Raw genomic sequence first — 26,830 nt, 5'->3', positions numbered from 1 at the left:
AATAAGACTACATTTATATACTTTACACTTTTTGTTTCTCTTTTTATTTAACAAAAGTTGAGGGAAAAAAAGGGTAATTTGAAATGAATATTTATATGGAGTTAATTTTCATATGTCTCTTCTTTAGCTTATTGATTAAGTTATGATATTGGTCATACATTTTTTGTTTCTCTTTTTATTTAATTAAAGTTGACAAAAAAGGGTAAACTGAAATCAATATTTATATGGAGTTAATTTTCATATGTTTCTTCTTTAACTTTGATTAAGTCGTGATATTGGTCATACACTTTTTGTTTCTCTTTTTATTTAACTAAAGTTGAAAAAAAAAGGTAGACTGAAATCATTATTTATATGAAGTTAACTTTCATATGTTTCTTCTTTAACTTTCGTATTCATTAAGTTGTAATATTGGTCATACACTTTTTATTTCACAATTATTATAAAATTTATATATTTCCAGACTACTCGTCTAATAGACGGACTTGAGCACTAGTACTATACTAAAAGAGGAGTCCGAAGAAGTATTTGGAGCCACTACAACCCCTCTTAAGACCAAGTTACCGCACATCCCTCCTTTTATTTTTTTCCACGGTTTTATTTATTAAAAGAAAAATTGAATAGAAAAAAAACCCTCACTCAAACTTCTTCCTTAATCCCTTCTCATAATTCAACCTAGTTCCTTTTGGAAATCTATTTAAAACATTCATACACAGATTATTTATTTGCTCTCCATTCAATTTTGTATATGATTGACTATGAATAAACTCTCATCCATAGAAAACACTAATTCAGTGGTTTTTATGATGATGCATGCGAGTGTTGTCTGCGCAGAATAAACACGATGCTATGGAGAAATAGGCCCTTGCTTCTTTGGGTGCCGAGAAGAATAAACACTGCGCAGAAAACTTGACCATACTTCATCACATGCATTCAGTCTATCAATGATAACATCAGAGATATGTATCATAAAAGTATTTAACAAAATCTATTTAATTAATACTTTTGATATTGATAATAGTATCACCTAATCTAAACTCATGGGCGTTAAACATGGTTCGTATCATTTTACGATTTTCATTCAAGTTTCTGTTAGTCGCAATATGTGTAGTTCAAGCTCTGCATACTACCCAATAAGATACTACTAACTCATAATAAAAAACAAATTAATAATAAATTAATAATTAACTATTAAAGTAGTATTAATTTATAAGTTGTAAAAATAAATATATTATCATTTCCTCCTAATAATTTAACTTATCTTAAAGATTCGAACAAATAAAATTAAGTTTTATAAACCACTTGGTCTTAGATCAAGTGGTCAGCGGGGAACCTTTTTGAGAAACCTGACAGAGGAAATGTTGGCTTGAAAATATGGGATCGAATTTTGATTTTCCATGGTTTCAAGCATTTATTTATTGAGCATGTGGATATATGTGTTATCAAACCTGTTTTGCAGGTGTGCACAGGGTTCAATTTTCAACATACTCCCACCTTGAATGTCACTAACATCTAACCCTTGTCATTCAAAATTTTTTTTTTTTTAAAGTTTATATTATAAATTAACAATATGTCATAAAAGTACAAATTACCATAAAAATAAGAATAATGATAGAAAACATATTTATGATATGATTTTTGATATAAAAGTTTTACGCAGCCCGTATCCTGACCATTGTTTTTTGGTATCTCGACTACAACTACTATTTGCAGCGATAGTCGCTGCAAATAGTGTGGGCCTCCTGTCTGTAATGGCAAATCTGGCAAAGTAATAGCGGACCCCCTGTCAGTAATCGCTGCAAATAGTTGGATATGGACAAAACACCACTATTTGCAGCGATAATCGCTGCAAATAGTCTGGTCGAGATACCAAATTACTGGTCAGGTCACCGGGCGCCAAGTTTTATGTATATTAGGTATTTATATCATTTAATCATATATTAAATAATTAAAATTTTCAATTATTTTATGTTATGTAAAAGGTAGGATTTTAAATAAAAATTAAAAAAAAACTTGTTTATATAAATTGTCATATGTTGATCAAGGAAACTCTAATACTATTTTAATTTATTGGTAGACACTATAAAAAATAACTTGATATTATTATGGTGGTAAATCCTCACATCTAGGCATCCAGCAATGCATTTAGCATTTATATACAATTAATACACCCTTTTTTTTTTTTTATGGAATAGTCAATATTTAACATAAATAAACACTATTAAATTCAATTTAGATAATGTTGATGTTATTGCATTTTTGGCAATAGAATAATATAATAATTACTCATGAGCAAATAAGGTGTATATATAATTCAACTATTTAATAATGTCTAGCGGCAATATTTATTATTATACGCATAGTTTACACACTATTTTCAACCTGCTTTAATTTGTAGAAGATAGTTGCAATAGTTTCTTTCGTATCAGACTTGATTTCACACGTAAGCAAACAATTGTTATCATTATTAAGAGAATGTTATATGTAATGGTTGCATGTATATTTTTAAGGTTGTTATTTATTCTTTTTCTTTTCTAAGAACTACTTGTGTTTGTGTTTTAGGTATTTAGACATTAATTTTGGAGACTTGTTACCATGAAGAGCAAAGCATGGTGTTATTTAGGTTTCATTGTGCTTTACTTTTTATTCGTTCCAGGTAACTATATATATATATATATATTATACGAGTAATTTTGATTAATTGTGAAACATCTCTCCTATAATAGTTTTTTTTATACTTATAGAGACACATAATAGTTTTAGAGGATCAGTCCTATCTAAATTCGAATGATATTTAATAGAATAGTCGATTCGTTTTCTATTCAAGTCCATAGGCAATAAAACGCTTAGATCGAGGGGTTCGATCCCACTACTGATTTTAATTATCTGATGAAGCTTATAGAATTTTTCCTTAAACGCGCCCTGATTAACAGTGCCAAGTGCCAACTACCTTAGTCTAAGCGGCCCCTTACCTTTGATTATCACTTAGGCTTAGAGGCTTTCGATCCAACAAATGGTTAAAAACAAACACACACTTACCCATATGAGACCTCTTAAATCAAAAACTTAATTCTAGCTAATAAAATTAATGGCCTATTGGTAAGATCTTTTGCCTTTGAAAAATCGATCTTGGTTTGAGTCAGATTATTGGAGCCTTGGAGGGGAGAGGGGGGTGTCGAATGGTTAAAAAAATATATATATATTCTAAATTTTGTCAACTCTTGTGCGATTTTCATATATATGAAACTCGTAATCAAACGAAATTGAGTAAATGGTGTTTTTTGTTCAATCAGTTAATTGTATTGGTGTTTATTTTTATTTTATGGTCTTCTTTTTTGGTATTTTTGAAATGTAGTATGTACATAACTAAGTCCTCTACTTCTCGTGGCAATTTTGGAATGTAATAAAAGTTTTGATCATTAAAAAAACTAAATTGGATAAACGAAATTGTGTAAATAGTCAATCATATTTTTCATAAAAACGTGTTAAACTGTTATGTGTTTTGGCGCCTTATTAATTTGGGGCCGAAAAAGTCTAATTTATGACTACAATTGATAAAACTAGTATTTAAGACTATATATGGGGAGTAGCCCGTTATTTGGCTCACATTCCGTCGGAACACCCTTATCGGCCCGGGAGGCATTTCCAAAGAAAAAAGGCTTGCCCCTCTTGCCTGTACATAACTGCTTAGTGCATAGGTTTCTATGTTGTTGTTTTTTTCTCTCTCTTAATATATATATATATATATATATATATATATATATGTAATAATTATTATAAATAATAATAAAAAAATGCCCTATAGGGGCCCCTTCAAGAAAATGATAAGAATGCCTCTCTTAATGATTGGATGCCATATAACTTAATAAGAGTGGAGGAGGAGCATTTTCTCTACACCTAGTAAAAAATATCAGAAGACAAAGAGTTTTTCTGAAAATATGTCGTTCTAGATAAAAATGCAGGGATGTGTTTCTCTCAAGACTTTCATATTCCGTCTTAAGATTGTTGTATAACGGATTGAAAACATAAAGTTTAAGGAATAGGAAATCTAAATACATATAACTGTAAAAGAATCTGAAGCAATATTCTTTTATTTAGATTTTCCGTAAATGTCACGAGTTTTAGCTCATTTCGTAATCCTATCAGTCAAAGTCTTAAGTCAAGTTTGTTACTTTTATAATTTTTTGTTGTATTTAGTGACCTTCTACTAATAATCTCTAGTTACTTGTTAGGGAGTCGTTTTTATATACAGTATAATATAATATTATTTCTGTAACTAAAAAAACAATTGAACAATTTGAGATGACACACCTAAAATGTTATTATTTCAAACTAAAAATAAATATTTATGCAATATACACACCATATATATATATATATATAACATTTCGGTGAGAACACTCTTAAAATAAGAACAATGAGAACACCTTAAAAACATTATTTTGATGCATTAAAAGTCCATAAAACTAACATAGTGCATAACTAATTATCATTAATTAAGTGATTAACAACACATTCATCCGTCAAAATCGAAATAATCATGTTTTTTGTTTTGTGCATCCATTTTGGATGCATATTCATCAAAATGATGCATCCAACAAAAAACGTGATTTTTTTGATTTTGATGAATCAATGTGTTGTTAAACACTTAAATAATGATAATTAGTTATGCACTATGTCAGTTTTATGGTCTTTTAATACATCAAAATGATGATTTTAAGGTATTCTCACTGTTCTTATTTTAAAACTGTTCTTATTTGATTGTCCCCCTATATATATATATATATATATATATATATTAAATATCTATACTCATTTATTAAAACGAGCATGGTACCCGTGCAATGCGGCGGTAATGACAATGAAAGTAATGTGGTGACATCAACATATGGTGACGACAACATATGCGTCAAGTGGTATACGTATTTGATTAAAATTATTTGATTTTAAAGAGAAGTGGATATCTTTTAGAAGATAATGGAATGGTTGTGTAAGTTAATTTATTAAGGGTAAAATAGTAATTTTGCATGTCTCAAAAATGTTAACTTTTCAACATGGGGGCATAACTTTTATATAGAAGTATAGATGATTCACCCCATACAAATATAAAGTGTTACTCAAAGTCTCAAAGTACTAAATTGTCTTTAATAAACACCCACCATGTAAAGAGTTTTTATAAATTATCAAATTTTTCTTTAATTATTTAATTTACACCCTAAACCCTTATTTTAATAATTAACACTTTAAACTCTTATCTTTTTAAATATTCAACTATCACCTTTACATTAACCTACACCACTTGACACCACCACTATCCCAATAATACTGTCACCGACACTACTAGACCGCCGTCCCCACCATCTTTGTCGCATTGCGCTGGTACCATATTAGTATAATTATATTAGTATTAGAATAGACGTTTCTGTTCGAACTTTATTAGTTACTAGTTCATTTTTTTAATTAATATTTATATGTTCTTTTGTGTACAGGATTCTTGGTAGATGCGGCGGTACCATATGATTATAGTTTTAATAGTGCGGTAATTTCAAACATCGGATTTTTGTCTCTGTTAGTCATATTTTGCTACCTAGTATATTAATATATTCAACTTAAAAGTTTAATCTAAAAGTGATTACTTTAAATTCATTGCACGTGTTTAGAAACTTAAACAAAATCTTTCCTTCTTAGAGCAAGCAATTAAGCGTAGCTCTTGATCTGTTTACAGTGCTTAAAACACCCCGATAAGCCACAGTACGAAGGTGGAATAGTTGTGAACCCCGAGCTGAAAAACGGGTCAACGGGTTGGGCTTCTTTCGGCAATGCAAAGCTAAGACTAGGAAGATCACAAACCGGAAATGACTTCATTGTGGCTCATCAAAGGAAACAATCATTTGATAGTGTATCCCAGGAGTTTTTCTTAGACCACGAGAAACTTTATACGTTTTCTGGTACTCTTTTCGATCTCTATCAAAATGTTCAAGTAAAGAATGTTTTGTACTTTTTTTTGCTGATGATCTTTTGGACTTGGAATATGTAGCTTGGGTGCAAATAAGCTATGGGGATGCTACGGTGGTTGCTACGTTTAAGACACCAACAGGGTTTTACAATGCTGGTTCGACTAAAGCTAAATCAGGCTGCTGGTCCATGCTCAAAGGTGGGCTAACCGTGAACAAGTCTGGCTCAGCTCAACTCTATTTTCAGGTAAGTGCTGGATTTCACGATGACTTACAAGTTAAACAAAATCAGAAAAAAAAAAAAAAAAAAGGAAGCAAAAAATTTAACTTGTTTGTTGTTTATACAGAGTGAAAATACATCCATTGACATATGGATCAATAGCGTTTCGTTACAACCCTTTACACAAGAAGAGTGGAAATCTCACCAACATCAAAGCATTGAGAAGGTCATTAACATTCTAATTTTATGATAAAAAGTATATTAGTATGTATATATAGTTGTATATAAAGTCTAGGGATTAGTTTCCTCGAATGTAAGAAACTTTGAACGAATGTCTATTGTAGGAAATAACTAAAGTTGTGTGTATTGTATGTAAACAACTTTGAAATAATGTTTATTGTATGTAAGAATTTCGTTTCAACCAATTAAAATCTGACAAGTGGCACCTGTATATGGTTGCCACGTATGTTTTCTTACATACAATAAACATTTTTTCAAGTTGCTTACATACAATACACATAACTTTAGTTTTTTCCTACTATAGACATTCGGTCAAAGATAGTTACATTCCAAGAAACTAATCCCTAAAGTCTATTCTATTGAAACTATAATCAATAGTTTATGAAGTGTTTTTTGCTATGGCAGGTTAGGAAAAGTAAAGTAAAATTTCAGGCAGTAGATAGTGAAGGAAAACCTTTAGCAAATAGGACAATAACAATTGCACAAAAGTATGCAAAATTCCCATTTGGATGTGCTATTAACAAAAACATCCTAACTAACCAAGACTATAAGGACTGGTTCCTTTCAAGATTCAAGTATACTACATTTGAAAATGAGATGAAATGGTATGCAAATGAACCTAACCAATACCACGAAGACTACACCGCAGCTGATGAAATGCTTCAGTTCACACAGTCAAATGGGGTTTCGGTTAGAGGCCACAATGTGTTCTGGGACGACCCAAAGTATCAACCAAGTTGGGTTTCTAACCTTGGCCCATCACAGCTCGCGGCTGCAGCCAGAAAGAGAATAAACTCAGTCATGGGCAGATACTCGGGCCAAGTGATCTCTTGGGATGTAATGAATGAGAATTTGCATTTTAACTTCTTTGAAAGCAAGCTTGGCTCGGATATTTCTTCAAAATTTTACAAAAAAGCTAAAGCTCTCGATAGAAACACTCCTTTATTCTTGAATGACTATAATACAATCGAATCACCTGGGGACCAGGACTCATCTCCTGATAGTTACTTGTCGAAAGTTAAACAGATATGGGCTGGGGGCTATACCGGTCCTTTATCAATAGGATTAGAAGGTCATTTCAGCCAAGTGAACATACCTTACATGAGATCCGCAATCGATAAGATTGCAAGTTCAAAATTGCCCATTTGGATCACTGAACTAGATGTTCAATCTGGCCCGAATCAGGTATCATTTTCAACTTCCAACACAAATATAATTTGTAACTCATATATGTATACAAGTATATATAGGTATAAATGTTTTTCAATGAAAATGAAGTCTTGATTTGTGAATTACAGGCAGAAATATTGGAACAAGTTCTAAAAGAGGCTTATGCACATCCAGCAGTGAATGGAATAATTATTTGGTCAGCATGGAGTCCCCAAGGCTGCTATCGAATGTGCTTAACCGACAACAATTTCAACAACTTGCCCACGGGAGACGTTGTAGACAAAATCGTACGTGCATTCTTTGGAAGAGTTGTCACAGCCACCACAGATGTTAATGGTTTCTATGCGACCTCACTAACCCATGGTAATTATGAAGTTAAATTCGTAGAAGATCATCACCAAACTGCAAAACATATAAAATCCCCACCGGTATCTCAATATTTCAAGGTTGGAGCATCGAGTTCTTCAGAAGACACTATGCATATCAAGATCATGGCTTGAGAAGAATTATTTCTGATTTTTTGAAGAAATAATCTAGTCTTTGGATTATTTTTTAGTGTCCAAAGCAATTTTTAGTCTCTTGAGCATAAATTTTCAATAAAAATGATTGATCATAGATGAGAGTACATATGAAATGACTCGATGGATGGTACATAAAACACAACAGGCTATTCCGTGGTGCTTACTTTTGAAGGTACATTCGACGATTTTGATCATTACCGGCTTAAAAACATATTAATTTTCACAGGTGTTCTCGGTAAACAAGTTGTCAAAATCATAAAATAAGAATTTCTTATGGAAACTGAATGATAAATTGAAAATATAAAATTGAGAAAAGAGCTCAATAAGGCCTATAAGATCTTCATTGAAATCAGACAATTTGATGGACCCAACCACCATTGGAAACTAAATGATAAATTGAAAATATAAGATCTTCACAGCTCAATATTGCACCAGACAGGATTCGAACCCGGGTCTATAGTATGGCAGATCATCGTTCTACCATTAGACCACTGGTACTTGATGTTTGATAGTTTTAGCAGTTTTTTTATATCGAACGCAATTATAATAATCATTTAATACAAACATATATAAATGTCATTAAAAAAATCAGAAGCATAACCTAAGTTACAAATCATTTATACAACGCCAAAATGAAAAGAATCAAGTCTCTTTTTATTAGTATTTTTATTAGTAGATAATCCTACATAATCCTACGTTGCCTGTAGACAATCTATCGCTTGTTTGGATCAAAATTGTAGTCACAAGATTTAACAGCCATTGAGCTGAGCCAAAAAAATGAAATAGATATGTAAAGTATTCTTTTGAAATGACCAAATGCAACTTAAACCTACTACTGTCAAAGTGTCAAGCACTCTTTCTGCTTTTAAAGACCCAAACAGTATATAGGTTAGTATGTGCATTCACGGCTTGGTAGTTTAGTAAGTAAATAATGATGATTAAGTATAATCAATGGCGTACGAATATAAAAATATAAGAGAAACATATACTTGGGGGAAAATGGGAAATACATATGATAAGTTTGTTCTGGATAGCAGATTCAAACATTTACACTAAACAATTATGGAACATTATAAGCCACTATGTATATCAGACACAAAATTAGGGAAATAATGATATATTCCAACTGTTAAAGCCATCGATCAAAAGCAACGGCGTGGTTTTACTTGAGGTTTAGTCGTCCATTTTAAAAACTGTCAGAATTTGGAGTATTGCTGAGCCTTCAATATACCACCTAAAATATTTGAAAAGGCAAACATTAAAAAGAAAAGAAAACAGGTCAAAATGAAGTAACAGTATAATTCTTATTATCATGATTGACATGCCAAGTATCAATTAAAAAAAGTGAGTAAAATTGTTTCAATTTTGGTCAACCTTGTTCGTATTAAAATGTGGCTAATTGCTTGAAAATTGCTTCAACTTTAACACTTTTGTTTTTTTGGCTCCAACAAAAAAAAGTTCTATTTTAGAGATTGAAGTTGGTTAAAATGACTTTTGTGGGGCTAATTGCAAGTTACCGGTTAAAATTTAATTTGTAAATCATTTTGATTTATTTTTAAGCCGTCTATTTCATACGTGGATATTACAACTTGACAACCATTTACCTTCATTTTCCACGTAGACATTCAACTATCAGTTAAACATCTTTTTATACCGAACTTTTGTTGGATCCGATCAGTTCACCTTTTTCCACAAATATATGAGGTCATTCCACTATTAGTTAAGGGGATGGCTATCCACACTAATTATTTTCAATATAGACACCAATATTTTAGTCAAAATCTTAATAATAATGTAATCATGATGTTTTTTTTCTTTTTATTTATTTTTCTTTTTACTTTTACTAAAAAATGTAATAATCATGATATACTAATCATGATGTCTTGTTACTTTTTTATTTTTAGTTTACTTTGATAATCATGTTGTCTTATTACTTTTTTCTTTATATATATATATATGTATGTATTTATTGTATTTCATTATTTTTATTTATAAATCATACATTTTACTTTTTATTGTAATTCAAACACTAAAAATATAATAAATCATTAACATGCACCTTATATAATTATAGATAATAGTAGAAGATACATAATAATAGAAGATATAAATAATACTCATAGATAATAAAATATTTTAATCATTTTCTTAATCAATATTAATACAAGTTCTCACACTTACTGAATTATGTCTAGGGAATTTAATCAGGTTGTACATATTGTCTATCCAAAAAAGGATTATCCCATGCCCGATCAAATGCGTGACTAGACCATTGTGGATGCGTAGGAGGTACTGGAAAATCTCCTTGTAACACCAGTCTCACGAAATGATTACAATTGACTCGTCCAATTACACAAATATCATGTGGTTGTGAACTTGGTGGGCTAGTAAAAAGCGGAAAGCACGTTGTCTCCCCATCTTTGCTCAAAAAAACAACCACCACATTATACCTTGAAGCAATGAGTAACCCAGTCTCTGGCATAGTCATCCAATATTGCGGATCTGCAAATCCTCCTTCAAAGTGATTCAGCATGTACTGAAGTGATTGTACGCCTTCTTTGTTAAAAATTGCAGTGTATCTTGCATTATGCACAGATAACTCATCCAATAAATCCATACGAATTTGACGCCAATCATCTTGATGACGACCAATGCAAACAACCGTCGCTCTAAATCCATAGTTTCCATCTCCTAGTACATTCTGAACCTGTGTGATATACGGAATAAAATCTTCGAATCCCTGATCAATTAAATAATCTTTATCGTTCATACTTGGATCTGGATTTTGGGTTTCGGGTGTATACATATATGGATCTGGATTGTGGTAGATATATGGATTTGGATTGTGGGTTTCGGTTGTATACACATATGAATCCGGATAGTATGCATTCTGGTGTTGACTTTGGCTCATAAAAGGATCTTGAAAGAATGGTTGGCTTGAATGAAAGACTTCTGGAATATCATCCATTAAATTTGAACCACTCATGGGCGGGCCTTCGTCAAATTCGAAACAGTTGTCAGTTGGGACCTCAATTAGGTCAAATTCGAAACACCTATCAGTTGGGACCTCATTTAGGTCAAATTCGAAACAGCTATGTCTGGTCGGCTCATAACCCGAATTGACATAATCGGGAATGGTTGAACAACTATATTTTGTTGAGGAAAAGTCGACACGCCTTTTTTGTTGCGATTTCTTTGGTCGTCCAAGGGTATTTTTTTGAACTCGCGGTTCCCGAATGTCGGTTGTACTTGGACTGAATATATTCTTCAACTTTCTTAACCAGCTCTTTCTTCCAACTTTGGATTGCTTGTTGTAGTTTTCTTTGAAATGTTCCAGTACACTTCCACAACTAACATCATCATCTTCCACAGATGTTGCCGGTAAAAAATCTAACTTTCTCCAAAAGATGTCAATCGAATCCAATGAAATACATTGACCTGCATTAAAAAATAAATAAGTACTGTATATACAACTTTTAAAGAAATTATAAAAATAATCTATCGGATTATACATACCTGAATTTATGTACTTCGAAAGTTCACAAGAACATGGTAACCCACAACTATTGCGAAGTCGACAATCACAATTTGAAGGGTCTACTTGATGATAGTTCGTAAGAATCATATTGAGAGCTTCATTGGAAACAAAACCATGCAACAGTTTGAAACATCGTAGATTGTGCTTCTGATAGCGGACAATTCTGCTTTTTTCGAAGCTTGCTTTGATCGCCGTATGTTGAGACTGAACCAGACGATTAATACAACCCACAAGTTCATGCAAAGTGCATCTTTTGGATTTCAAATATTTCTTTAGGACCGCATGTTGACTTTCTACTCTATTGGTGTTGTTGTTTCCAAAATTGAGATGTCGATCAATCCACACAGACACAAACATTTCTTTGTATTTTTCCAACAAGGTTTCATTCAAATACTTAAGAACACCTGAATGGTAACGTAAAGTTGTATGAGAAATATAAAAAGAAAAAAAAATATACGTTGGGAGATTAAAAAAAAATGTTAAATGCGAATATAGAAAACATACGTGGATATTTTGTCAAAAATGACTGAAGTTGATTGTAATTTTCCGTGTAAGAATCCATGGTTGTAGACTTCTCTAGTTTACTCCATAATTCATTAAAGTCAACTTAAGACAATTTAAGACCCATGTATAGTTAGTTGTCCTTTCATTTTGTATAAATGCAAAAGCTATCGAAAATGTCTTGTTGGTCGACGTTACACCAACAATCTCCACAAAAGGCAAATTGTAATAGTTGGTCTTGTACGTGGCATCAATAATCAACACATGTGGAAATGCACGCCAAATACTGAATGATGTTTGATGCACAAAGAATAGATTTTCTAGTTCGTTCGAAGTAGTTGTAGAAAATTCGTAAACATAATTATTAGTCCACAAAAGAGCCATGAGAACCTGCATTGTACGTTTGAATGTTTATAATAAAATGACAAGATTTATAAAAATAAAAAAAAAATAGCCATGAGAACCTGCATTGGAGAATTGCCTACTTGCTCGGCCATGCGAAGTTTAGTGCGTGCGTGCGTTGTAGATCGTACTAATTGTAGACACATTACTTAGATTCCCCTCCCTAACGATTGATAAAATATCACGTGGGGGCATATTCATCGCTGTCAATTCTTCAACCAAACTAAACTCATCTTGAGTTAACCGCTGTGCATATGGATGACCCTCCATACTTTGTTAATGGCGATGATTATGTTCATCACATATGACTACTAACGTCCAATAATTATATTCATCTGAATATTTTGCTTCTAATTCGAATGGACAATCAGTTTTTCTTGTGCGGGGAGCTCTAATTGAACCCTTCTGTTTATATTTGCCGCCATGATCACACATCAGTACAACTTTATACACGAAACCACTAAGATAACTGTTCGATCTTTTAGTGACAATGACAACACCAACAGAGTATGCCACGTCCTTTACCCAATTCATCAATTCTTCCCGGGAGCTGAACACCTAAAATAAATTATATCGTGTTAGTTTTTATCAAAAAAATTATGAATTTAAGACATATAAATATAAGTATTACAAGTTTACTTAATAATCATAACAAAATATAAATATAAAGATAACAAATAAATTTAATAAAAAATACTCAATAATTATGTATATACCTCGTTGGTGAAAAATTCTGGTGTAGTCATAAAAAATTTATTGTCTTCCATTGGATATTTTCTGAGAATTCTGACACAAAAATCATATCAAAACTTTAAAATATGTTGTTAATAAAGACAAGCTAAAAAAATTTCAAAAACATATCCTGTTGTAACTATTTTATTTATAAAAATAACAAAAATGTTGATTGATTAAAAAAAATTAATATAAATTTAATATTATTATTTTAAATCAATTTAAAAACTTTTAAATACTAATAATCAGTTTTATAAAGAAATTTAAGAAAAGTAAAAGATATTAGATTGATTAAAAACAACTAAATCCTTATGACCCTTAAAAACAACTAAATCCTTTTCCATATAAATGACTTATCTCCCCCTCAAAAAAAAAACACACTCATTCCCAAAAAAAAAACAACCGTCTCTTTCTATCCCCTCTCTCCCTCTCCCTCCCCCCAAAAAAACCCTCCGCCCTCTCTCCCTCTCCCAACAGAAAGTCTCACACTATATCTAACCACTGCCGCCCCTCTTTTTCTCTCCCTTCTCAGATCTGCGGTTGGTTGTGGTTTTTGAAAGTGGCGGCGGTTGGTGGTGGTTTTTGAAAGTCGTGGCGGTTGGTGGTGGTTTTTGAAAGTGACGGCAGTTGGTGGTGGTTTCTGTAAGTGGCGGCGGTTGGTGGTGGTTTTTGAAAGTGACGGCGGTTGGTGGTGGTTTTTGAAAGTGGCGGCGGTTAATGGTGGTTTCTGTAAGTGGCGGCGGTTGGTGGTGGTTTTTGAAAGTGGCGGCGGTTAGTGGTGGTTTCTGTAAGTGGCGGCGGTTGGTGGTGGTTTTTGAAAGTCACGGCGGTTTTGATCTGAAAGAGGCGGTTGTTTGTGTTGGTTGCTGGACGTTTGGTGGTGGTTTAGATCTGAAAGGTGGAGGCAGTTGGGGGTGGTTACTGTAAGTGTCGGCGGCCGGAGGTGGTTCAGGTCGAGACGATAGGTGGTGGATAATGGCGGCCGTTCAGTAAGTATAGATACATTTATGAAAATATGTATTTAGATATATATATATATATATATATATGCATCAAATACGTCGGAAAATGGATGCTTGCCGGAATTTTCGTTGGAAAGATTTATGTTTCTTTATGTAATCGCCGGAAAAAGGATGCTTGTCGGAATTTTAGCCATAAAATGGATGCTTGCCGGAATTGGTATAACTGTTAATTTGTTTAGTGGAAATGATAGTTTTAATTCACTATTTATAATGTATCTAATTTGTTGATTAATCCATGTATTTAATTTCTTTTACTAACTTTATTGTATTGTTCCAAAAAATCAACTCTCTTTTTAAACAAAATTATGTTTTCAATAATTTGATTGTGTTAAAACTCTTCTAACTGTATTTGTTTTTTGAAAACTGAAATTATTTTTAATGAATAAAAGTGATAAAAAAATAACTTTAATTGTGACAAAATTATGGTTATTAGTCAGTCAGTATAAATAATGAAAGAAATAAAATGTTATGGTATCTAAATGGTTTAATCTCGAGTGATTTTCTTTAAACAAAATTGAGATACAAATTTGCAATTGAGATAATGTAATGCAAGAACAAAGGTAGATAAATCTCAAATTAAATCAACACATAACTTTTTGTTTTCAAGCAAAAAATAAGCTAATCTAAAAGATATAACAATAAAAAGCCTGACAAAAACTGAAAAATATTTGACTATTGAGAAAGGGAACAAACTTAATTGTGGGACATACTTAAATGTGTCAGCTTTTAAAATCAAAAACTAAAAAAAAAATAAAAATTGGTAGCTATAATAAAACTCTTAGTTAAACGCCTTTTTCCCCATATGATTCAACCACATTCGACAACTCTATATTTTTCCAGATTATGCAGATGGTTTGACATCCAAATCACACCATCAAACAAATTTATATTTATATATATCTCATCATCAACAATCATAATAATCTCTTGTGGAAATATGAAGTTCTATTTGTGCTCATATATTTGTATTCCATAATATCTGATTACATATACAAACAAGATATGTAAGTATTCTAATCGATCTCTTACACTTATGTATACCCCATCACTCCCGTCCCTAAAATCCATACACATTTTTTTACTTATGTCATTGTCATTGCTTTCCACCCCTCCGATGTCACCGCTTAGATCCGGCTACCCTACTGTCATCAAATACAATCCAAACATTCTAAACCAATTGCTGTCCAAAATTAGATCTGGAATCACGGGCCACCAGTGGTGGCTATCGGAGAGGCGCAACAAGGGACAGTTGGGATGGCAGAGAAATCGAAGGTACGTGGTGGTGGTTGTTGGTAATTGTGTGTGTTTGTGAAATTGGTTTATGGGTTTTGCAGATCCAGTGATTTGGAATGAAACCATTGATTAGAATTTGGTAACTTCATCGCCGGTGAAGTTTCTGACGCCGGCAGCGTTGGTGGTGGAATGGAAGTGGATAGATGTTGAGTCGATCATATATGTAATTGTAACATATTACATTTTTGATTTTAACATAAAAGTATTCGACTTTTGTAATATAATACATATTTGCAGACATTTTATAACAAGGAGATGGTATTTTAGATTTTTAGATATGAAGATGGTATTTCAGATACTTTGTTAGCAAGATAAAGAGTTTTGTTGGGTTTGATATTACAATTGTTATATGAGAAAGGGAGGTGACAGATGCATATATTTAATTATTACTGTACTACTCGTATATAATACACATGGAGAGGAAGATGTCAGATTATGTACTAAAAACAAGCATAAAAACGGCTAGCTACCATACACGTCAGAAAAAGTGGTTGCAGTCTTACAATAGTGATTTTAGCCGGTTTTAGTACTCACAATAAAACTTTTTTTTTGAACCCTTACAAAAACAAAAGTGTCAAGTTGAAACATTTTCCAAGCAATTAATCCTACTAAACTTACCAATTTGACGAGTTACCCAACCCAAACGTTTTATGACAGATGATACTTTAATATGAAAAAAAAAAAAAAAAAGATATGAAGGGTTATATGCATATGTGGCCATGTGGGTGGCACCAAATCATCTCGGCTTCTGCAAGACCAAAAGTTAAAAAAACGTGCACCAAGACTTACATAATTCGCTTTTACCTTTAGTTGAAAATTGAAGTAGATATAAGTGGCTATACTAATAAGCTTATAGACCTCAAAGTTATTTCATGTGCAAAAAGTGACATGATTCTTAATTCCATTTAGCCTTCGATAAAATCAGACTAATCACTATTGTCATTGGAGACCTAATAATTCTTATTATCATGATCTTTGGTACCTTTGTTTGACTTCATGCCATAGCAAGACAGTTTTTACCATCACTAAGAAAAGAAAACTTTACAGTTAACAATTATTGCTCGTATATAGCAATTTTCTTTTGCTTTCTATGATTTGTAAGTCGGCTCTCATGTAGGTTTCATGGGCGAGTAAGTTGATCGATATATTTAGGCAATCTTAAAGATAGGGAAAACTTTCCGCCAACTACTTCTTCTTGCATACTTGTTTCTTCAAACATGATAACGGATACTAAGTCATTATGGCATAGATTTGGGTTAAGGGATGAGGTTTTCCCTATAAACGATAAGCCGATACCAGAAGAAGGCAAATCGTTTTTTTTTTTTCCTTAAATGTCGAATGTATGCAATAAGTATGACATACTCAGTCACAAAAGTCAGGAGGTTCTAAAACTTTAAGAAGTCCTATATAGTTACAAAAAATAAAAATTTAAGTGCTAGTAGCTTTAAACCATAGTCACATGGTTTGTGGTACGGGATCGCAATTCAATAGGCCCCTAAATTTATGATCCTGTACCACGTTCCCGTACCGGAGTATACTTATCTTTTTTTTTGACAATGGACATACTTATTTAATATTTAAAAGGAACTATTACATTTTTAAAAATTAACCATCTGCTTTGTTCGCAAATATACAAAAAAACTCTGTTAATATACAAATACTTGCCTTTACGCGATGCTTCTATATTCAGTGTAAATGCAGTCGATAAACCTCATTTTAATAAATTTCATCTTCTTTCCAAGCATGTTTTGCATGTGCCTTCAGCCCCATATTCTTGACAGTGCACCATGAACTCATAAAAAAATTTGAGTTAATTAATCTCATTCCATGCAAAATCACAAATGGTAAAGCTAATATGATGCTATGTTTTTAGAATATACTCGTACATCTTAACTACTGTACATATCAATCCATACATAGATAGAAGGTGTATAGACAAAGTGTCCATTATGAATGAGAACTGAATATTAAAATATAGCACCGTAAATGCAGATAAATGTGCAAACCTTGATAAGGAATCATATTTGATTTGAATGACAAGATGCACGTACTTGTGTGTACACCTGGTGACCATGTTAAATACCGCTCATGGTAAAATTCCAAGAATACACATAGTCAACTCCTGAAGGAAGGAATCAGGACATATAGTCATTGAACTACAAACACGCGGTGCTATGATCTTTAAGTGATAAGAAAGTTAGTATCATATATAATGTGGCTGTAAAAGCCAATAACAATTAGACCAAAAACGACAAACCCAGTTGCAATCCCCATTGTATTGTACTGATTCTAGGGGAACCTCAAAAAATTGATAAACTGTAATTAAGAAAGCCTCATCTTTTCTTGATTTATTAATTGGAAGGGTTACCTGAAACCGTCAATTATTCGGTGACAGAAGCCAGACAAACATGAGATCTGTACACTAAGCTTTGCCTTCAAGATGCAATTCAGAAAGACAAAAAAAAATCGATCACCTGTAAGGCATCAGAAGTTGTTACGTTTATAAATATAGCATCACATTCAAAAAAGTGTTGATCAACAAAACATAGTCTTAATAATTTTTGATAGATCAACTTAAAAAGGTGTTGATCATCTAAATATAGTCTTCATATTCACAAAAACTTAAATTAGGGAGGCAGAGAAAAAACAGAATTCTTGATAAATGAATTACTGAACCAAGATGCATAAAAACAGTATGTAGTAAAGAGAATATTATACCTGCTGAAATATGCAGAGGTGAAACCAACTTTGAACCAAAATTCAAATCTCTGATAAAACTTATAAGAGAATGAAGCTTTTAAAGCAGGTCATATGAAAAACATGAATATCACAGCAATGAATCCAAAATCATTGGTTGATTTATAGCGAGTTTTCCACATCAGACCGTGGCTGATGTATCTTGAAGAAATCGCTCATTGATTAAACATAGGATGCTAAGGTGGATAGCCTGGTTGAATAACACTTAAGAATGAGGTGTCCTCAATTGTATATATATACACGATATACTATGAGCACAAGTAAATCGAAACAGTATGCAAATCGCAATTCAGGGCTCAGTATTTCTAACTTCCAATTGTTGACTACATACCAAAGTGAATCAGTGAATCAAAGTCACCAGAAATGAATATGCCTATATCTAAAAAAACGAAAAGTAGACCATTGAAGGTTAACAAAATGATATAAAAACAGATATGTGCTCTTTGAGAAAATTGCATGCACCAAGGGCACCTTCAAGAACACTAGTAGATACAACAGGAAGATGAGTGAAAGAACTCAAAAGACTACCAATAATCACCACAAGAACATATACCATCCTTGAAATTATGAAACCGCTTAGCGTCCCTCACAATGATCTCCCTTTCAGTAATTTTAGATATAAATTTGGTAACAGTATGACAATCCCCACATACACGCAAGTTTTTAAAGATTCTGATAGGGGTTCTAGGAGGTGTATTAATAATTCCATATGCAATCGCCAATCTCTCACTGTGATATGTAAGAATATGTTGCTTTTCGTCCTCTTCAACATCCTGCAACACACAACTGTAGTCTGGATTATAACCAAGGATTTTCATTTTCGCCATTAACTTATCCAACTCTTCGTAAATTTGATCACATTGGGGATGCGAATAATTCCCAGCGTAAAAAACCTCTACATTATTGTTTAATTCAATGTTACTCCAACCAGGAGTCTTCTTTAAACCCCTACTATTAGCTAATGCTCTAACACTGTTTACACCTTCCCATTTACCAGCATTTGCATATATATTCGACAACAACACGTAATGTCCAACATTATCTGGATCAACTTCTACTAATTTAGCTGAAGCCACCTTGCCCAAATCTGAGTTTCCATAAATCCTACAAGCACCAAGAAGAGCACCCCAGATTGAAGAATCAGGCTGTAAAGGCATATCTTTTATAAAGCTATATGCCTTCTCCAGTTGCCCAGCCCTACCAAACAAATCAACCAAGCACCCATAATGCTTCAAGCTCGGTTTAATCCCGTAATCATTTTGCATTACACTAAAGTACCACTGGCCCTGCTCAACTAACCCTGAATGGCTACATGCCGACAGTAAGGATATGAAAGTTATAGTGTCAGGTTGAACCCCATCATCGAGCATGTCCCTAAATAGCTTTAGGGATGTTTCTCCTTGACCATGGATACCGAGACACGATATCACGGCATTCCAAGGGACCGAATTCGCTCTGGGTACTTCATAAAATAAGTTCATTGCTTCTTCCATTTTTCCACATTTTCCATAAAGGTCAATGAGACATGTTCCAATGAAAACATCCAAAAGTAGACCTGTTTTCAAGACCCGCCCGTGGGCCGTTGATCCTTCTTTTAAGGCTCCAATATGTGCATAAGCTGGTATAATGCTCGCCCAAGTTCCTTGATTTGGTGCTATGGAGGAAGTTTCTACCATCATATGGTACACCTCAATGGCCTCATTTGCAAGACCATTTTGCCCATATCCTGTAATCATTGTGTTCCATGATACGACATCTTTAAGGGAGGCTCTTTCAAAAAGTCTACGTGCAGAGTCAACATCTCCTAGTTTCGCATACATGTCCACCACCGCATTTCCAATTATCACATCCTTTTCAAACCAATATCTCCTTAGAACAAAACCATGGACACACCTGCTACTCCAAGAATCCCGAGATTGCGCAATACTAGAGGCAACACTTACTAGCGTCAACAAATCTGGCTTAAATCCATTCAATTGCATCTCATGAAAGAAGTTCAGTGCTTGATCTGGATTATTATTCTGCTCATAAGCAGCAATTATTGAATTCCATGATACTAAATCTCTGGTCACTAAACTATCAAAGACATTCTGTGCATTCTCTACTTCACCTAACTTGCCGTAAAAGTTTACAAACGCATTGCCAACAAACAAGTCAGATTCCAGCCCATATTTTATGACATACATATGGAGCAATTTTCCTTGGACTGAATCATCCTTTTGAGCACAAACGGGAAGAACAGTAGCTACAGTAACAGAATCCATGGTAATCCCTGCATATTTCATCTCATCTAAAACCTCTAATGCCTTTTCACCTTTTCCATTCTGGCAAAAACCCGAGATTATAGCATTCCAACAACCCATATCTCGTGCAGGCATATTTTCAAAAATCTGGTACGCAGCATCAAATAAGCCAAAGCGACAATACATATGAACCAAAGAGGCAGCCACAAAGACATCCCATTCCAACCCCATTTTAGAAATCCATGCATGTATTCTCACCCCGTCATTCAAATTGCGACACGCTTTTAATACAGGCGGGAAAGTATAAAAATCGGGCTTAACTTCATTTTTTAACATTTTGTACAAACAACTGACAGCATCGCTAGGAATCCCATTACGACCATACGCGGATATCATCGAATTCCACGTGTAAACATCTTTTTGTGGGATTTGATCAAATGTTTGTTGAGATAAAGAGATGTTACCAAGATTTGCATAAAGGTTGACCAGCCTTGTGGAAATGAATAGACTTTGGACCTTCCCGGACACAATAAGCAATGCATGAAGGCGTTTGGCAAGGTAGGTATTTGTGCATGAGTGAAACAAGATATCGTTATCAATGTTCCAATCACAGCTCCCAATGTCATTTGATGAAGTTTGGATAGGATTTGCAGCAAGGAAATATGATGTATGAAGACACCGACCTGACTGAATAGGTTTTGGAATATGGTTACGTTTGCAGTTTGGCAGCAATCTGAAAAGAAAATCAAAAGAAATATAGTCAGCCAACATTGATCCGCAGTAATTTTTTGAATTAAATACTCGAACTAAGGATATAAAAGTATATGTCAGAATTACACAAACAGTTATGGCAACACTAGTTTAAAAAATAAAAAAAAAAACAAATCCAAGGTTACAAAAATAAAGTTCCCTATATAAGGACAAATAGAAAGAACCAAGTAAAACATAATCTTTATAGGATAAATAATATACATGTGAACATAAGATAATGACGGATTAGTGGATGACCAAGAATAAAGAGTCTTACCTACCTCCAGTTAGAACCCTGAGCATCGGAAGAACACCTACTAGATTATATAGTATACAGCTTTCTCAACTCTGCTCCTAAAGTTTAAACCTTTGGACAATGCCCTGCAATTATTGTGTAACCGGCGTGGAACTTGTAAGAAATATTGGAAACTTTATTTTAGATTATTGAACTTTCTAATTAGCAAAGATTGTAACTTGAATTCCCTGAATAAGGCCATACTGCAAAACAACACAAATTTTGCTAACTAAGTACTAGGCAGCAGCACAACCGTCTACGATTTATTTTTCTTAAAAAGCTAAACAAATTTAGTTAATAAAAAATACAATCGGGAGTTACAACTGTCCAAGATTAACTTAAACGGCGCAAATATCTTAACTTTTTCGGGCTACACAGTAAACAAAAGTAGCATCATGATTACATACTTAAAGCAAGCCTAACGAGTAACGACCAACCTACACACTAATTAGCAAAAAAAAAACAAGAAATTTAACAAATTGGTCATGCTCAAGTATAGTTATATTCGAGGATTCGCAACCACGAAATCATATTGGAAGTTAAATTGATAGCTACAGATATACACAGATTATATATACAGCTAAAAATCCTTAAACCCTGAAAATGATAAACCCTAAAAGCATTAATTTTTTTGCAGCTGAAAATAAAGAGTACCCAAAACTTTGAATTTGACCAGATAATTAACAGTGTTAAACCGTAATGAACAAAAAAAAATGAAATAATGAATTATCACTAACAGAAACTAATTGGTGGAAATCTGTTACCTACAAGAACAAAAGCGTCCTATGAAATCTTGTTGGCTAAGAAGCAGAAGATGTGGGAAAGTGGTTAGTGACGTGGTGGTCCGGCGTGGAGAGACGACGGCACGGCGGAGAGGCGACAATAGACCGGAAACATAATGCCTGCTGGTAGGTCGGTTATAGGTTCATTGTTAGATTTTGAAGTTTTGGATATAGTTACCACATAACCCCTCCTTGTTTCGAAACATGATCAAAGTTTCGCCTCTTCTAAACTAATGTAAAAAATAGTAAAGTAACTCCTAATGTCGTATCCTACGGGGTTTTGGGTCCAAATAGCGTCTTTAATGGTATATGAGGGAGGTTGAGATGCAAATAGTCTTACCCCTATCAAAGGTAAAGAGACTGCTTTCAGGTTTTACCAAAGGTAGAAAAGGACCTCCAAGCCTTGTTGGGCATGAAGGTCGAACCCTTGACCTCTGTTTCCAAAGACAAGGGCTCCAACCACTGATCCAACCCAATTAGTTAGTAAAACACTAATGTATGTTGTACAATATAAACTAAGGCTAATTGTTTAGAAAGTACCCCAACTTGTACCAAATAGCCTTATTGGGGTCCAAACAAAAAACGCGTCCTTTATGACCTTAAATTTGTCAAAAACATCTTTTGTGGGATCCCGATAACTTCCTAACAGAAAATGATGATGTGTACCGTTAGTTTTTATTTATCTTTATTTATTGCCCATGTGGATATTTGACCTTATTTATTTGTTCCACCTTAATGTATATACATACAAAAAAATATGATTAACTCGAAAATAAATGATTAACCCAAATTGAGTCTAGCCGATTTGAGTTTCTTTCCACTATATTTTTTCATAGCGTCAGGTTTTTCAAGTTAGATTTCAAAATGGAAACCTTCAAATTCATATTTATCCCACAATATCAAAGAATAGAGAAGAGGGTGAAAAGGGTTGTGTAGGGAGATCGGAAACAGTAGAAAGAATTGATGAAGGCTTCGAAGGAGAGGAACAATTGTGGTGGCTAGAGGAGGTGGAGGTTGATAAGGTGGTGGCCAGAGGAGGGGAATGACAAAAGGGGGTCAAAAATAGTATAATGATTTGATAAAGGCTTTAAAGGAGGGGGACGACGGTGGTGGCCGAAAAGGTGGTGTATGGAGGTTGATAAGGCGGTGCCCGAATGAGGGGAACAATGGAGGGGGGAAATCAGAGAGAGAGTCATCGAAGAGATCGATTTCGTCATCGGCGTCGAAGCCTTCGAAGTGGTAATCGGCGAAGATGTGGTGAAGGCTTAAACATGAAGAAGATTGGTGTTTGTGTGTTAAGGGAGATTGATTTTGAGTTAGTTAGGGGACTGTTAGAACTAAAATGGTGTTAAAATGTAAATGTTTTAGAGGTGGAAGGGGCATTAGTGAAACTTAGATTTATGATATAAATAGTCCACTTCCACACATTAATTGTAAGCCTTTTCCCACATTTATCCCAATCATTCCATTTTCACTCTAATTATTCTCTCTCAATCTACATCTTCAACCTCCATACACACACAAACACCTTTTCACACACTAACCTTAATTTCACCATTATTGCACAAATCGAGCTCAAATTTCTATTTTACATTTGGTGTCAGAGCAAAACAACAATTTGTTGACGATCCAGAACAAATTTCATACAGATTTGTGCTAATTTTGTTCAAATTTGAGAATTCGTGTTCATAACCATAACCGCTCCTGTTTCTTCATTTTTCACCTATCAAATCACATAAAATCATAGATATTTGTTCATCAATAGATTCCTAGTAGTTGAAAACATAATCCTGTCAAGTTTCAAGTTCCAATTCGATCTAAATCTCGAGTTTGAATTTTTGGCTCAAAACTTGGGTTTGGAATCTGTTGTGTTTTGTGTTAAAATTTTTTAATCGGTGTGTTGCTAAGGTGAAAACGAACATTTTGTAAGTTATTTCAAGTCCTAACTCCAAGTAATTCAGAAAATATTGAAGTTTTTAGAAATCATTAATGGAGTTTTTGAATACTGCTGTGATGTTGAAGAAGATGATGAACTCAGGACGATCTTCACTAGGACGATCTCCTTCAGATTGTCTTAGTCTTTGAACCTCATTTTCATACTTTTACTTAGTGGCTTGTAGGACGATCTCCTCAAGATCGTTCTGACAAGTGTTTGTGTGTGGTGAAGTATTTGTTGTGGCTAACTAATCCTTACGGATTGGTTTGGTCAATTCAAACACTTGGAAAGTGTTTGATACTTGAAGATTTTTAGCCAGAAACTAAGACGATCTTCATCAAGATCGTCCCAGCTACTTGAACCCTAGGGCGATCCTGACAAGATCGTCCCAGGTCCCTGTACATAAGACGATTCTAGCCAAGATCGTCTCATTTCCTCCAAGACCGTCCCAGTTCCATTGAAGACCGTCCTACCTTTCTTTCTTTCATACTTATAATATTTTCAACCCAATTCTTAGGACGATCTTCACAAGATCGTTCCAATTCCAAAAAAAAAAAAAAAGTCTTTTATCGAGAAAAATAATTTTTGCCCAAGGTCTTAAAAAGGGATAATTCATGAAGATTTAAAATTTGATAGCATTAAAAAATTTTAGGCCAATTTTCATCCGTTATCGACGTGGTTTTGGCGAAAAATTTTAGAAATTATCAAATTTTTCCTATGATCATGATATCTAAAATTTACATGAAATTCAAAGTTTCATGAGAACATATTTCGGCGGCAAAAATTTGGAGGGAAACCTGAAGTACAAAATTTCCAAATTTCAATTTTAATTCTTTCACTTCAATTTCAATTACAATTACTTTTCATTTCATACCTTCCTTTGAACAACAAAATGTCAAACATCTCAAATACTTTTTCACCCATGAATGATGAGGATCAAAAGTCTTATGAATCTATAATCGCCGATACAAAAGCTTTTTGTAAAAGGTATTCTCATCAAAATTCAAATCCTCCAAAGGTTCATGTCAAAAAGACAAAGACTCAAAATGTGAAGATTAATCTTGAAATTCAACAACTCAAGGCTGAAAATGAACAACTCAAATCTGAAAATGAGGAGCTCAAAACTGAAAATGTTCATTTGAAGATCAAAGTTTCTAACTTAACAGATGAGTTATCAAAATGTCTCATCGAGCTTGTGAACAACGATTTTACTCTACAAAAGACGACCAGTGAGATGCAATCTACAATTTCTAAATTGACAAATGAGTTGAAAAGTTCACTTCAAAGGCTTGATGAACACATTTTGGAAAGTCAAATGAAAGAAGTTGTCTTGCAACAAACAATTTCAAATCTTCAACATGAGTTGCAAGATAAGACAACTGTTTTATTAAGCAAGGAGAGAAAAGTCTTCAAAGACTTCAACAAAGTTGAGAAGGATGATACTGATGGTGATGATGGATCAGTTTATCATGATGCAAGTCCAATACTTCCAACTGAACTTGATGTTTCAAAAAAAGTCTTTACTGAGTCCATCCCAAAGAGCTCCAATGTCAATGGTTCATCAACCCCTGCCCGAAAGATGTCTCAGTTTACCAATTACTCATTGGAGAAGAGTAAGAAGTATTCAACATCATCTACAGTTGATGGATCAGTATCTTCAGTCTCATTCCTATCTTTTGAAGACATTACAGCTTTCATCTTACAAGCCAAAGCTCAGTTGCCTAAGCTCACATGGAAATCAGTTTACAAACCAAAGTCAACTGAGAAAAAAACAATCAAATACTCGTTTTGGCAACTCTACAATCTTGCACCTAAAACAATTCATATGCCAAAAGTGAATGTCTTATCCTCTCCACTGCGTCCACGAAAACTCAACTTTTCAACGACTTCGAGTTTTCACCCTCCATGGACTTCAGACTCAATTCGCCGGATTGATGATACTTACATTTGGAATGTGAAGACAAAAACCACTGGGCCTCAGCAAAAATGGGTTCCAAAGGTTGTTGTTAAGTGATCTGGTGAATATGGCTTATACACATGTCAGTGTATAACCCGGGGTAAAGATGTTGTTTATTGGACTACTACTTCATAATGGTTGATTCCCCAGTTTCGACTTCAAAGAAACATGATGAACATGTAGCCACACATTCATCATGAGGGGAAGAAAGAGAACAATGAAGTCGAACAAGTGTGTGTGCTTTCTTGAAATTTGATGGGGAGAAAGAAGAATCCATCAGTTGAGGGGAAGAAAGATAAATTGTTGACTAAAGTGATCGCCAAATTATTCTTTGAAGATAGTTATCGCCAACGTGGTGGGTACGCCGCGGGTACACCCTATACATAAGCGTTGGTGGTACGCAAATATGATTGTTTGATCGAGGGGAAGTGTGACAAAGTTAAGTTTGTCAAGAAGAGGCTTTCATGTTCAAATCTAAAGAGCCAAGATCAAGTTTCCGCAATGCTTATACTCTGAGAAG

At 33.7% G+C, this 26,830-nt stretch overlaps 2 protein-coding genes and 1 long non-coding RNA gene across 3 annotated transcripts; 1 reads left to right on the top strand and 2 right to left on the bottom strand.

The window, feature by feature from the left end:
- The first annotated feature begins 4,827 nt into the window (after positions 1–4,827).
- Positions 4,828–8,081, top strand: LOC122601423 (endo-1,4-beta-xylanase 5-like). The gene is made up of 7 exons (XM_043774181.1): positions 4,828–4,864; positions 5,487–5,536; positions 5,723–5,945; positions 6,035–6,198; positions 6,299–6,397; positions 6,817–7,596; positions 7,710–8,081. Exons 1-7 carry the CDS (start codon positions 4,828–4,830, stop codon positions 8,079–8,081), a joined length of 1,725 nt encoding a protein of 574 aa, XP_043630116.1.
- A 9,398-nt stretch (positions 8,082–17,479) lies between these two features.
- LOC122598868 lies at positions 17,480–18,030 on the bottom strand. The gene is made up of 2 exons (XR_006323764.1): positions 17,959–18,030; positions 17,480–17,712 (listed from the first exon to the last, which is right to left on the bottom strand). It is a non-coding gene; the product is annotated as an uncharacterized LOC122598868 (long non-coding RNA).
- A 543-nt stretch (positions 18,031–18,573) lies between these two features.
- Positions 18,574–22,556, bottom strand: LOC122600324 (pentatricopeptide repeat-containing protein At4g33990). Its single transcript, XM_043773031.1, has 3 exons — positions 22,400–22,556; positions 21,618–21,721; positions 18,574–21,323 (listed from the first exon to the last, which is right to left on the bottom strand). Exons 2-3 carry the CDS (start codon positions 21,641–21,643, stop codon positions 18,872–18,874), a joined length of 2,478 nt encoding a protein of 825 aa, XP_043628966.1. The 5' UTR covers positions 21,644–21,721; positions 22,400–22,556; the 3' UTR covers positions 18,574–18,871.
- Between the last annotated feature and the right edge of the window lie 4,274 nt (positions 22,557–26,830).

The sequence above is a fragment of the Erigeron canadensis genome, chromosome 5 (genome assembly GCF_010389155.1).
Source record: "Erigeron canadensis isolate Cc75 chromosome 5, C_canadensis_v1, whole genome shotgun sequence".
In the NCBI taxonomy this organism is placed as follows: Eukaryota; Viridiplantae; Streptophyta; class Magnoliopsida; order Asterales; family Asteraceae; genus Erigeron; species Erigeron canadensis.
Note: the sequence above shows the minus strand (reverse complement) of the source record. Positions and strands in the feature narration are given on the sequence as shown.